Here is a 14,691-nt window from a genome sequence, read left to right on the forward strand (position 1 = left end):
CCCTTCACTGGAACTAAGAGGCCAAGCCCAACCCCTGAAAAACAACCCCACACCATAATCCCCCCTCCAAATGATTTGCACCAGTGCACAAAGCAAGGTCCATAAAAGACATGGATGATCGAGTTTGGGGTGGAGGAGCTTGACTGGCCTGCACAGAGTCCTGACCTCAACCCAATAGAACACCTTTGGGATGAATTAGAGCAGAGACTGCGAGCCAGGCCTTCTCATCCAACATCGGTGCCTGACCTCACAAATGAGCTGCTGTAAGAATGGTCACACATTCCCATAGACACACTCCTAAACCTTGTGGACAGCCTTCCCAGAAGAGTTGAAGCTTTTATAGCAGAAAAGGGTGGGCCAACTCAATATTAAACCCTACAGACTAAGACTGGGATGCTATTAATGTTCATATGTGTGTGATAGATAGATAGAGATATATATATAATATCTCTATATCTATCTATCTATCTATCTATCTATCTATCTATCAAATGTGTGCGCATTTGAGCTTTGGGGTGCACACCCTAATGCCATAGGCTTGCACACACCTATGCCTGTAATGTTTGTTTTGCTGTCTGTCACTGTTCAGATGATTTCACCTCACTTTCTGTCCCTGCAACACCTCTTTCCCATGAGAACTTCTTTTCCTAGAAGTAGATTTCCTCTCACTTCCTGTTGTCTCGGACAGGAAGAAGATTAAATCTTCCTAATGAGGATATAGACAGTAGAAGCAAAAGAATGTTACCTCACTTCTACTTTCAACGCTAAACATGTTGTCACTTTCACACCTGCAAATCATGTAGTGTTTCCATGTTTTTGTCCAACCCCTGGAGATGTGCTTCTCAGATTATATTAAAGAGCTTTGTTTCTAGTCTCCACTTGGCTAAACACAGTATTAATGTTAAACCCCACAGCAAACATTTACGTATGTATTGCTATGAGATTTGGAAACTCAATTTTTTTTATCTTTCAGACTAGGAACATTTTCACCAAGTATAGAAAATATCTGTTGCTCTTGCCAGAAATTGGGTAGCTTTGTCCGTTATAAAATATAGCAAAATGAATGCCATTTTTATTTTGTAAACTTTGGGGGTTATTTACGAAAAGCAAATCGACTTTGCACTACAAGTGCACTTGGAAGTGCAGTCGCTGTAGATCTGAGGGGTAGATCTGAAATGAGGGGAAGCTCTGCTGATTTTATTATCCAATCATGTGCAAGCTAAATACTGATTTTTATTCTCCTCGGATCTACAGCGACTGCACTTCTAAGTGCACTTTTAGTGCAAAGTGGGTTTGCCTTTAGTAAAATAACCCCCTATATCTCATCAACCACCATGTACCTGAGATTAAAAAAAAAAGGGAGATATGTTTTTAACTCCAGCATGTGTGACAATCATGCCTGCCTCCATAGATACAATGTAGAAGCGAGTATAGCCATGAAAAGGTGTGTTCACAGGATCACCAGTTGAAAAAGGAGCATGAATGAAACCACATCATCTAAAGCTTGGTGAGCTGCAATATTGTAATTGCTTGTTTTTAAATGTGCTTTAATCACTGCAGCCCTGGAAGGATTTTCCCCTCTTAATGACCAGGCCATTTTTTGTGATACGGCACTGCATTACTTTAACTGACAATTGCACGGTCGTGCAACGCTGTAATAAATAAAACTGATGTAAATTCCTCAAACTCAACTTGTCCAAAACCAAGCTCATATTTCCTCCTCCAAAATGTCTCTTCCCCTGACTTCTCTGGCACAACTATCCACCCAACCCCACACGCCAGAGTGCTAAGTATTATCCTGGACTCTAAACTCTTCTTTTAGCCCCACATCCAATCACTTTCCAAAGCTTGCCACCTCAACATCTCCAAACGTCATCCCTTCTTAACCAATGAAACCACAAAGCTCCTGATTCACTCCCTGGTCATCTCTCGCCTCAATTACTGCAACTCCCTCCTCATTGGCTTACTCTTAAACAGACTATCCCCCCTTCAGCCCATCATGAATTCTGCTGCAAAACTCATCCACCTTACAAACCGCTCAGCATCTGCTACCCCTCTCTGCCGATCCCTCTATTGGCTGTCACTCACCCAACAAATTAAATTCAAAATACTAACAATAAGTTACAAAGCCATCCACAACTAGGCCCCCAACTACATCACTAGCCTAGTCTCAAAATACCAACCTAATTGTCCTCATCGTTCCTCCCAAGACCTCCTACTTTCTAGCTCCCTCATCACCTCCTCCCATATTCGCCTCCAGGACTTCTCCTGAGCCTCTCCCATCCTCTGGAATACCCTACCCCAATTTGTCAGACTATCTCCAAATCTATCTACTTTTAGGCGATCCCTGAAAACGTTTCTCTTCAGAGAAGCCTATCCTGCCTCCATCTAACAACTGTTCTTTTATTTTCTTTATCAGCTCATCCCCCACAGTTATTACCCTTTCGTATCACTTGAACCTCCCTCCTAGACTGTAAACTCTAACGAGCAGGGCCCTCCAATTCTTCCTGTATTGTATTGTAATTGTATTTCCGACTGTTGCAAAGCGCTGCGTAAAGTGTTGGCACTGTATAAATCCTGTATAATAATAATAATATAAAATAATAATGTTTTTTTTTCCACAAATTGAGCTTTCTTTTGGTGGTATTTGATCACCTCTGCGTTTTTTATTTTTTGCGCTGTAAACAAAAGAAGACTGCCAATTTTGAAAAAAGCAATATTTTTTACTTTCTACTAGAATACATATCCAAAAAAAAAAATTTTAATAAAACAAAATGTCTTCATAAATTTAGGCCAATATGTATTCTGCCTATATATTTTTTGTAAAAAAAAAAATCCCAATAAGCGTATATTGACTAGTTTGCGCAAAAGTTATAGCCTTTACAAACTACAGGATAGATTTATGGACTTTTATTTTTTTATTGTTTTTACTGGTAATGGCGGCGATCAGCGATTTTTAGCGGGACTGCAACATTGCGACGGACAAATCTGACTCCAAGTGACACTTTTTGGGGACGAGTGACACAATACAGTGATCAGTGCTAAAAAAAAAAAAAATAAATAAAAAAATATGACACTGGCAGGGAAGGGGGTAACAAAGGGGTGATCAAAGGGTTAAATGTGTTCACGGTTTGTACTTTCTTACTGTGTGGGGGAAGTACTGACAGGAAGAACACAGATCGCTGTTCCTGATTACTAGGAACAGACATATCCATGTTCTCTCCTGTCAGAATGGGGATCTGCATTATTTACATAGGCAGATCCCCGTTCTGCCTCCCTGTGGAGCAACTGCAGGTGTCCGGCGGACATTGGATCCACCGGACACATGCATCGTCTCATCCACCGTGCAGCGGGCGTGCGTGCCCACACTATCTATTGCATATACAGGTACGTTGTTTCATGCAGTAGAGCCGCCCTGCAGCAATATATATATGGTGGGCGGCCCTTAAGTGGTTAAAGTATAATTCAAGGCAAAACTTTTTTTTAGTTTTGGATAGAGTAGACAGGGATTAGAATGCTTCTCAGCTTTTATTGCTGTCTGTGCCCCCTTCAAGGAGATTCACCCTCTCTCTCTGCAATGGGGTGCAAATTGTGAAAAAAAAAAAAATTGATAGGGGTTAAAACCCTCCCTTTTAAATTATAGGTCTACTTTTAGGCTCCATGCACACTGGAGCTGATAAACTGCAGTTTATTGGCATTTTGGCATTTTTTTTTTTTAAAAACCCATAAACTCCACTCTATGTTATCCTATGTGTCCATGCACACATGGACGTTTTTTAGCTTTAATGAGCAGTGGAGTTTATGGCCTTTTTTCTGAACGCCAGAAATTCGCGTTCAAAGTGCCATTTTTCACCGCTAAAAAAAGCCAAACGCCGATAAACGCTCATAAACGCTTTCATAACAATAACAGCATATATAACAAAATGCTTTCAATTGTATATATAGCAGACCAAAAGGTAAAATATAAGAACTTCATTGTGATTACATACACTTTAGGGCCCCTATGCAGTATAAGTAAAATTCACACTCATCGGCACATTTTTTAAGCAGTTTATTTATTATGTTTGTACATTTACGTACTGTATAAATGATAAACCAGATATACAAAATGTGCAACTAATGCATTTTATTATTCATCATCTTATTTCAACAGACAATTGACTCTGGGATAGAACTCTAGAAGACTATAGATTTGTTTATCCATAGTAGTAAAATAGAAACACTTCACACATCAGAACTAGCAGCAATAAAGTTCTTTTTTCAAAGTGAAAAGTCTGCTACTGCTGTAACTCTCCAGACATCAGGTTTAAACATGCAGTTTGAGTAGCTGTTCACACTTGGTTTGCGCCTCAAGATGACCGCTAGAATCAGGTTATCAGCAGGCACGGGAATTTGGAGAGGATAGCCACATTGTTTGGAGGGCTAAAAAACAAATCCATGATTGATACCTTTTTTTTTAAATTCTCATTTGAAACCCAAATATTTTCACCAGAATGTTCAAGAGATACCCTTAGAACATTACTGGACTATCTACGGGCGCCTGAAATAATACTGGTGTGGGTGGCATCTTACATGTAAATAAAATGGCACATATTTGAGTGGTACAAGGGAGTTGTTGCCCAGGGGAAAGGGGTTTATGTTAAAATTTTAGCCTAGAGAAGAAAATTAAGGCTGAAATTTGCAGACTGGCATAGGCAAGGGACAGATTTTAGAAATCTACGCAATTAATTGAAAACAATAAATTCACACCATGGCTTCAGTTTTTCTATAGAAGATTAAAAAAGGTCAACACTTGAATGGTTAGCCTGCAGTCAAACCATTCTTTCTCAGTAGATAAGCCACTATGCAAAGATTTTCTGCACTTGATAAGTCTCTGCCAATAGTGAGACGTAGTCATTTCTTTTTTTATTTTTGAGGTATTTGAGTTGGGGCTCAGATGTGTCAAATAGACGCAAGGTCTTTTTTTTTTTTATTTGTAGACTGTAGATTCCTGGCTACTGTCACCACTCTTGATAAGGGGCACGTGGAGTACAAGGATTGGAAGATTTGCTGAAGAATAGTCACAAGTGAATTTCCAGCATTCTGGAAACGCTCCTTGATTAATTAGTGTTGCAGGTCATTCATTCATAAGTACCAAGTGCACTGCTCATGAATTTTGTGACCAGCCTTAGCATTCCTAATTGACAATTCACTCAAGGTGGTGCATGCTTGGTATAGCAGTAGTAGATCTGTTACAGTTGTAGAAAAAAAGATAAAAAAAGAAAAAACAAGAAAAACAAGAAAGCCTGTATTCATTTATTGAGGATGATTATCAACCTCAACTAGTCCAACTACGCCAAGAACACATATATAAATATTTTGTTTTTTTAAACTAGGGAACACTATGCTCACAATTTTATGAATGTAAGTATATAATTATAAAAGAAAACTGTTACAGCAAACAAAATAAAAGAACTAGAAAATAAAACAGTTAATGCTTCTTGGCAAAGTTCTATTACAGTTCATACCTGATATAGTCTGGACTAATTAGAATATTCACAAAACTTATTAAAAGGCTTAAAAGGCATGTATAGCCCAAATGTTTATTTTATTTTTGTATATTGCATGGTAGAGTAAACACCAGTTGGTTTAATTTGTCTTTCCTTTGGGAAGATTTCTCATTTACTTACTGTACTGGAGCCTTATTTCAGGTATTTTTTTTCCTTTTATTTTTTTTTGGACCATTGTAAGTATGCATATACCATACCTGGCCATTCCTGTGAATTAAGAGAATGACTAAGTTTCTGCTACTACAGTGATCCTCGCTCTTTTCTGGGTCCAGTGACAAGCGGTTTTCCTACTACATAGAAAACACATGGGGCCGCCTGCTTGGCATGGCTGCCATTCATAGAACGCCTTGCACTTTTCTCTATTAACCACTTAAGGATCAAGCCTCTTTCTGAGATTTGGTGTTTACAAATTAAAAAACATTTTTTTTTGCTAGAAAATTACTTAGGAAAAAAAAATAATGTTTGGGGGTTCTAACACCCTAGAAAATAAAATGGCGGTCGTTGCAATACTCTGTCACACCGTATGTGCGCAGCGGTCTTACAAGCACACTTTTTTGGGAAAAAATACACTTTTTTGCATTAAAAAATAAAACAGTAAAGTTGGTCCAATTTTTTTTATATTGTGAAAAATAATGTTACGCCGAGTAAATTGCTACCCAACATGTCACGCTTCAAAATTGCGCCTGCTTGTGGAATGGCGACAAACTTTTACCCTTAAAAATCTCCATAGGTGACGTTTAAAAAATTCTACAGGTTGCATGTTTTGAGTTACAGAGCAGGGCTAGGATTATTGCGCTCGCTCTAACGATCATGGCAATACCTCACATGTGTGGTTTGAACACCGTTTTCATATGCGGGCGCTGCTTATGTATGCGTTCGCTTCTGCACAACTCGGCAGGACAGGGCGCGTTTAAAAAAAATATGTTTTCCTATTTATTTTATCTTTTATTTTTACACTGTTCTTTTAAAAAAATGTTTCACTTTTATTCCTATTACAAGGAATGAACACATCCCTTGTAATAGAAAAAAGGCATGACAGGACCTCTTAAATAAAAGATCTGGGATCAAAAGGACCTCAGATCTCAAATTTACAGTAAAATGCAATAAAAAAAAATAAAAAACAAAAAATAAAAAAATGAAAAGGTCATTTGAAGAAAAAAATAAATTTAAAAAATGTCTCTAAGAGCTATAGGCGGAAGTGACGTTTTGACGTGCAATGGCATGGAGACGGGTGGGGGCCATCTTCCCCTCACTCATCTCTATACCACACACAGAAGAGGACCCGATCACTTTTGCCACTAACAACGGCTCCGTAAGCGCCGGAGGGCACCAGAGCGCGGCAGGAGGGACGTTCTCCCGCAGCCGATGAAAGTGACCTTGTGCCTGCTGAAGAAGAGGATACTGGGGTTATGGTAGCTAGTGACGGCGGGCGGTCCGTAAGTGGTTACGGCATTTTCTGATTGGTCAAGGTGAAGATCATGACCTCACCATCCCACCTTTCCACCTTGTCCAATCAAACAGAAACCCTTTCCATGCTTTGAGAAAATGCAAAGCGCTCTCTGAATGACAGCTGTGCCAAGCAAACGATCCCCTGTGGTTACTATTCAGCAGGACAGCTGCTCAGCATAAGACCCAGAAGAGAAATGAAGATCACTGTAGAACAGGGGTCTTCAAACTACGGCCCTCCAGTTGTTCAGGAACTACAGTTCCCATCATGCCTAGTCATGTCTGTGAATGTCAGAGCTTTACAATGCCTCATGGGATGTGTAATTCTGCAACAGCTGGAGGGCCGTAGTTTGAGGATCCCTGCTGTAGAAGCAGCAGCTAAGGTGATTCTCCGCTTCCACAGAAATGAGCCAGGTAGGAAATATGCATACTTGATAGCTCCAAGCTGAACCAATATAACTCGGCAAAAAAAAAAAAAAAAAAAAGGAACTTAGCTTTACCACAAAGTGAAAGGGAAACCTCTCCTCTTAGATAGTTGTCACAAGTGTCCCTATAAAATTCACCCAGATCTCTTGATCTGGTTACAGCGTAAAAATTTTGTATTCGGTCGCTAGAACAACCAAAAGGTGTAACTCTACCCAGTTTTCAACCCATCTCTACTGTATACAAAACAGCTTCTGGCTTACATACAATTTAAGGGTCCATTCACATTAGCTGGTGGGACAACACATCCCAGTGCAGTCCTAGTGCAAGAACAAGGCAATTTGACTTTTCATGTTATCAGTTCACATCAACACGCTGAAAAAAGAAAAAAGAAAAAAGAAAAAAAAAAAAAAAAAAAAAAAAAAAGGAAGGGCATGTTGCACCTTTTGCACAGCAAAGCGCATTCCGACACACTGGAACCCATTATCACACGCTGCTGTGCATAACAAGAACACTGTATTCTCTAGTGATGCAAGAGTCAGTGGCAGAAACCAATGGGCTCAGTGGAAACCAAGAACCTGACAAATATCCTCCCATTAGTTTGTGTCTTAGGAGCCTTCGGGCAGCTGTTTTTTTTTTTTTTTGGGGGGGGGGGGGGGGGGGTTCAGTCAAATCAATTGGCAGTGTGGGTGGCAGGAGTGGTTGGCAAAAACTAATTTTTGCAAGAAAACATTTAATTCAGGGATAGTGGCTGTAAGCTGTCCATACCCTTACAGATAAGACAGTCACCTATTCCCAGCTGAGGGAAGCATGTTCAGCAGCAGGTTTGGTCATCTATTGATAGGATCAAATCTGAGCACTATGGACAGACCACACACTTCTATAACCACATCTAAATTCCCCAGCCTTTGAATATTGCACCAAATTGGTGCCAGTACTAAAATGAGCCGTAAGTACAGAAATACAAGTTTCCTTTTTCCAGTCACATGTTTGCACTTTACCTATACAGCAAATGTGTCTCCATATTCACAGTGTAGAAAGCAGTATTGGATGCTCTAGAAGTTGAAAATACTGATTCGTTCAGAAAGAGGACTATAATACTGTGAAATATTTTTGACACCCACCAGTACAAAATTATTTGAGTACATTTACAGAATTACATGCCATGCACATAAGCATGAGAGATGTTCACCAGCAAGAAAGTCACTAAACTGTAAAACCCAGAGCAGCAGAAAATAAGTCCATCATTTGTGATCTTGAATATCAACTCCATGAGACTCAGTAGGACACCGAAATAAAAAAAATCCTCAGTCTGTTTTGATTTACTGCTGTGATGCCTGTGCAACGCGTAGCTCTTCCATCACTGAGAGTAGCAGCCTACAAACATGTTCACTATGACGCTCAAGAGCAACTATTTCTTCACCTTGTCTTTCAATCACTTCTTCTAAATCTGATTTGTACCTATAAAATATATATAAAGTTGCCATGTTAGGACATTGTACATATACATGAAAACACGATGTGTAAATAAATTAAATATGTCTTATACTGACAGTCAGCCATTTCATTTGCTAAATAAAGTGACCCTAACTACTTTATATGGAATATGCCCATAATGAAAGGATCAGACACATCAATAGCAATAGAATCAATAGCAGAATAATAAAAAACATTATGAAAGCTGCACAAACATGGACTCTTCACAGCAATGTCTTTGTAGCTCAATCAGGGTAACATAGCTGCATAGCATAGTCTCTGTAAGACTCTATAGCAACAAAGTCGAGAACCACTACTTCAATAAAACAAGAGAACACAGCTACTTGTGCTTATCCTTATAAACATCCTCCCTCTCAGTGAAGTCTAGGGTGGATAACACATAACACTGCTGAAGGGATCCCAGACTGGGGGGGCACCTGAAACTGCAGAAATATGGTAGCTAGTCCTCCCTAGAGTAGCTGCATCTTCCAGAGAAGCTGGGTGCTATAAGGCTGCAGCCTTGCTGCCCACCAACTGGCTCTGAGAGTGGAGGGGCACTTACCTGGCTGCAGATCACTTGTCAAGCTACCTCTGATGTATGTTAATCTCTCTGATCTGCTGTGAAAGGGAAGCTGAGGAACCTATCTTCCTATGTGTGTCCAGGAAGCAGGGAGCGGTGGGAAAAGGAGTTAAAGGGGGCTGCACCTGCAACGGAGTTAGGTGAGTGAATGGGCAGTACTCTACAATACTTTTAAGTTCTTTTCACTTCGTGTGCCAGAGACAGAACAAACTAAAAAGGAATCTCCCAAAGTGCAGGCTAATCTACCCTTAGACCCCTTTCACACTGGGGCGTGGGCACCGTTGGCGGTAAAGCGCCGCTATTTTTAGCAGCGCTTTACCGTCATTTTTGCTGGGTTTTCGGCAGCTAGCGGGGCAGTTTTAACTCCCACTAGTGGCCGAAAAAGGGTTCAAACGGCCCGCGCTTTGCAGGCGGTTCTGCAGCGGTGCCCATTCATTTCAATAGGCAGGAGCGGTGTTATACACCGCTCCTTCACCGCTCCAAAGATGCGTCTTGCAGGACTTTTTTTTAGAGTCCTGCCAGCGCACCGGAGGGCTTTCAGACTGGAGAGACAGGAGCTATGCAGGTGCTATTTTTAGCGCTGTAGCGCCTGTAAAGCGCCCCAGTGTGAAAGGGGTCTTAGACAGTTGTCACCAGAACAGATGCCCCCATTGGAAGATTTTCCAATACCTCCTGCTCTGGTAAGCATACTGGGACACTTGTTAAAAGGGAACCAAACAAGATCAACATACAGAAGATGCCTTTTTTTTTTTTTTTTTTTTTAAGGTGAAAATTCATAGACCCCTTTCACACTGAGACGTTTTTCAGCCGCTTTTGGGCTAAAAATAGCACCTGTAAAGCGCTTGAAAAACGGCTCCCCAGCAGTCTCAGTATCGGTGCCAGTCTTTTGCAAATATCTCCTAAACGTGTATATTTAGGAGATATTTGTTGCACCTACAGGTAAGCCTTAATCTAGGCTTACCTGTAGGTAAAAGTGGTCCCAGAGGGTTTACAACCACTTTAAAAGGCAATGCCCTGTAACCACATTCCCCAGCTGCTGTGACCAAGTTTTCTTTTAGCAGTGGAAACACTTTCCTGTGAAACGGCTAGGTGGTTGGGTGTCTACCTAGATCAGATCTCCCAGTGCTCCCCTGCCTACTGTATACCAAGCTCATCACTTCAAAATCTGCAGCCAGTGGCATGATCCGAAGCCCGGATTTGCCCAGGTTTATTCTGAAAAATAAACTTCCTTGAATATAAAACATAGCACTGTACCCTTTTGTTTTTCTAACATGTTGAAATAGGATTCTTCCCATGGCGTTGATATATTACTTAATGTATATATTATGCCATGTAATGTACTGTTCAGGTCTGCAAGACCAATTAGAATAAATTAATGATCTCTAGAATGGTGTGTAGTAGCAAATTGTAACACTAATGGCCACAAGATATTTATGTTAAGCTTTAATTTTAAACTAACATTTGAAAACCTATTTTTCCACATGCAAACAATGTATCCAACAGAATTACATCTCTTCTATGGAATATTGCTTTCTGCGGAAATCCGTCAGAGCAACAGTTAAAAAAATATATGTGGTTGGTCAAAGAAGGCATCTAAAAAATGAGAGAATCAATGGGTTTTAATTTCAGGAGGAATTGTGCACATGAAACTGTGTATAACCATGGATAGGAGAAGGAGAAGGAGAGAATTAATCAACTTTATTTCAAAGATAACAAATAGTTTCAGGTCCAGCCAAAACTAAAAAAAAAAAAAAAATAGTACAGAAGAACATTACTCTAAAATGTCATATCTAAAAGCAAATATACCTTTAACCACTTAAGGACCGACCCTCTTTTTGAGATGTGTTGTTTACAAGTTAAAAACAGTTTTTATTGCTAGAAAATGACTTAGAAAAAAAAAATGTATAATGTTGGGGGTACTAACACCCTAGAGAATAAAATGGCGGTCGTTGCAATACTTTGTCACACCGTATTTGCACAGCAGTCTTACAAGCGCACTTTTTTTGGAAAAAAATACACTTAATTGAATTAAAAAATGAGTAAAGTTAGCCCAATATTTTTTATATTGTGAAAGATAATGTTACGCTTCTAAATTGCGCCCGCTCATGGAATGGCGACAAACCTTTACCCCAAAAAATCTCCATAGGCGATGTTTAAAAAAACTCTACAGTTTGCATGTTTTAGGTTACAGAAGAGATCTAGGGCTAGAATTATTGCTCTCGCTCTACCAATCGTGGCAATACCTCACGTGTGGTTTGAACACGGTTTTCATATGCGGGCACTACTCACGTATGTGTTCACGTCTGCACGCGAACCCGGCGGGACGAGGCGCGTTTAGACATTTTTTTTCATTTTACCATTTTTTTTTTTTTTTTTTTTTTAAACACTGTTAAAAAAAAAAAAAAAGCTTCACTTTTATTCCTATTACAAGGAATGTAAACATCCCAGCATGACAGGACCTCTTAAATGTGAGATCTGGGGGCAAAAAAGACCTCAGATCTCATATTTACACTTAAATGCAAAAAAAAAAAAAAAAAAGTGTCATTTAAAAAAATAATTGAAAAAAAAAAATGGCCCTTTAAGAGCTCTGGGCGGAAGTGACGTTTTGACCCTGCATCATTATGGAGACGAGTGGGGGCCATCTTCCCCTCACTCGTCTCCATGCCCAGCCAGGGTGAAGATCCGATTGCCTCCGCTGCTGCAGACAGACCCGGTAAGCGGCGGAGGGCGCCGGAGCGTGGCAGGAGGGGGGCCCCTCTCCCGCCACCGATAAAAGTGATCTTGCAGCGAATCCCATGAAGAGACCACTCTTATCAGAAACTGGACCGCCGGCCGAACACGAGGATACCAGGGTTATGGCAGCTGCTGCTAAAACAACGATATCCCCTGTCAAAGTTAGCACATATATTGGCGTGTGGTGGTCCAGAAGTGGTTAAATCAAATAATTTTTTTTATTTTTATAATTCTACATACAAACAAATAATATATAAAAAAAACACAAAACATCAAACCTTGCACTTCCCGTATTAAAGTAACTTAAAGTATAATAATCAAAGCATAATAGGAGCATAAATACAATTTACTCATCAAATTAAGCTCCCTTAAGAACTGTCAGACTATGGTAGCTTCCTCTATGTAGCTTCAAATTATCTCTTTTACATATTAAATTTCTTCTCTTCTCATCTACTCCTCACCCTTCTACCTCAGCTCTTTACTCCCATTTGTCTCCACTACCTTTACTCCTGTCTACTAGATGAACCATCATAAAATTCATTACTAGGTTCTAACCACAATAACCATATTTTACCAAACCTTTGGGGTGTACCTCTATGCTTATATGTTAAGTTTTGTCTTTTAAGTATATAGTTAAGTTTCTTAACCCATTGTTTATGGGTTGGAGGATCAGTAGATAACCATTTTTGTAGAATAACTTTACGTGCCAAGTATAGAGATCCTAGCCACATAGTGTACATCTCTACTGGTAATACTCCATTAGATATTATTCCCAGTAGTGCAAGTTTGGATGTCCCGGTTATCTCAGTGGAGCATAATAAATGTAACCACTTCAGCCCCGGAAGAAATTTACCCCCTTCCTGACCAGAGCACTTTTTGCGATTCGGCACTGCGTCGCTTTAACTGACAATTGCGTGGTCATGCGATGTTGTACCCAAACAAAATTTTTTTTTTGCGCTATAAACAAAAAAAAGAGCGCCAATTTTGAAAAAAAAAACGCGTTATTTTTTGCTATAATAAATATCCCCCAAAAAATATATATAAAAAAAAATATTTTTTCCTCAGTTTAGGCCGATATGTATTCTATTTCTACATATTTTTGGGGAAAAAAAAAAAAAAAAAAAAATCGCAATAAGCGTATATTGATTGGTTTGTGCAAAAGTTATAGCGTCTACAAAATAGGGGATTTATAGCATTTTTATTTATTTATTTTACTAGTAATGGCGGCGATCTGCGATTTTTATCATGACTGCGACATTATGGCGGACACAGCGGGCAATTTTGACACCTTTTTGGGACCATTGGCATCAATACAGCGATCAATGCTATAAAATTGCATTGATTATTGTAAAAGTGTCACTGGCAGTGAAGGGGTTAACACTAGGGGGCGATTGAGGGGTTAACTGTGTTCCCTGGGAGGTGCATTCTAACTGAAGGGGGAGGGGACTGACTGAAGGAAGTGACGGATTGTGGTTCCTAGCTAATAGGAATACACGATCTGTCACTCCTGTCAGAACAGAAAAGGAAAGCGCAGGGGAGCCAACCTGCCGCAGTATAACTGTGGCGGTTGGTCAGGAAGCGGTTAAAGTTATGAATATTTTTTCCCAGTAACTATGGAGCTTTGGACATCGCCAGAGCATGTGGAGAAGAGAACCATTAAATAAAGAGCCTCGCAGGCATAACGGTGTTATGTTTTTTCCCCCCCAAGCATAGAGTTTTTGTGGGGTATGAGCCCTATGCATAATAAAACGCTGAGATAGCCTTTGAGAGGGCGAGAGAGATAACCTGGGAAGTATTTCCAAGGCTCGTGTCCAGTCCACCTTATCTAGATCTGTCACCTTGCCACCAAGGAAAACTATTTTTATGTTTTTCAGTGTTCTCTATCATTTTTAAGTTGGAGTAAAGATCTCCTATTAATCCTTGTTTCGTACAGGCAGCCGAGGTTGCCTTTGTTAGTATTTTAGAGTGTTCATACTGTAATTGGATTTTTGAGCTTTGAATTTGTAATGCATGACATATTTGAAGATATTGGTAAAAATTGCTATTCGTTAACTGATAGCGTTCCTTTAATATATCAAAGGGAAGTAGAACATCCCCTTCATATAACTGATACAAAAATATTATGCCCGCCTTTTTCCAATCTGGAAATTCTGAGAGTCTATTCAATTCATAAAGACAAAAGTTATCCCATATGGGCATATGTTTCGTATACCCCCTATGCTGAGTGATATTTCACACTGCTTCCCATATCCTATGGATCAAGTAGAAAGTAGGGAACCCCATTTTATTATAAAAATGGTGAGCTACTATTAGTTGAACTAAAGGATATTTTTTTAAAATTGGGATACTATTATCTTCTGTGTAGGGTCTTCCATGCCAATGTTCTAGTTTTAATGCTATAAAAGTAATAAAGTATAAAGATACTTTTGGTATTGCAATTCCAACTTATCTATGGGCTGTTGTAATATTTCAAATCTAATTCTA

The 14,691-nt window shown here is 39.6% G+C and overlaps 1 protein-coding gene across 1 annotated transcript in view; it reads right to left on the minus strand.

Moving 5' to 3' along the window:
* Positions 1–4,036: 4,036 nt before the first annotated feature.
* Positions 4,037–14,691, minus strand: part of TMEM192 (transmembrane protein 192) — a 134,049-nt gene continuing 123,394 nt past the window's right edge. The window contains exon 6 of the mRNA XM_073606084.1: positions 4,037–8,879. Within this exon, the coding sequence (XP_073462185.1) occupies positions 8,741–8,879 (139 nt within the window). The 3' untranslated portion in view covers positions 4,037–8,740. The remainder of the gene's footprint in view (positions 8,880–14,691) is intronic.

Source organism: Aquarana catesbeiana, linkage group LG01 (assembly GCF_042186555.1).
Source record: "Aquarana catesbeiana isolate 2022-GZ linkage group LG01, ASM4218655v1, whole genome shotgun sequence".
NCBI classification, from domain to species: domain Eukaryota; kingdom Metazoa; phylum Chordata; class Amphibia; order Anura; family Ranidae; genus Aquarana; species Aquarana catesbeiana.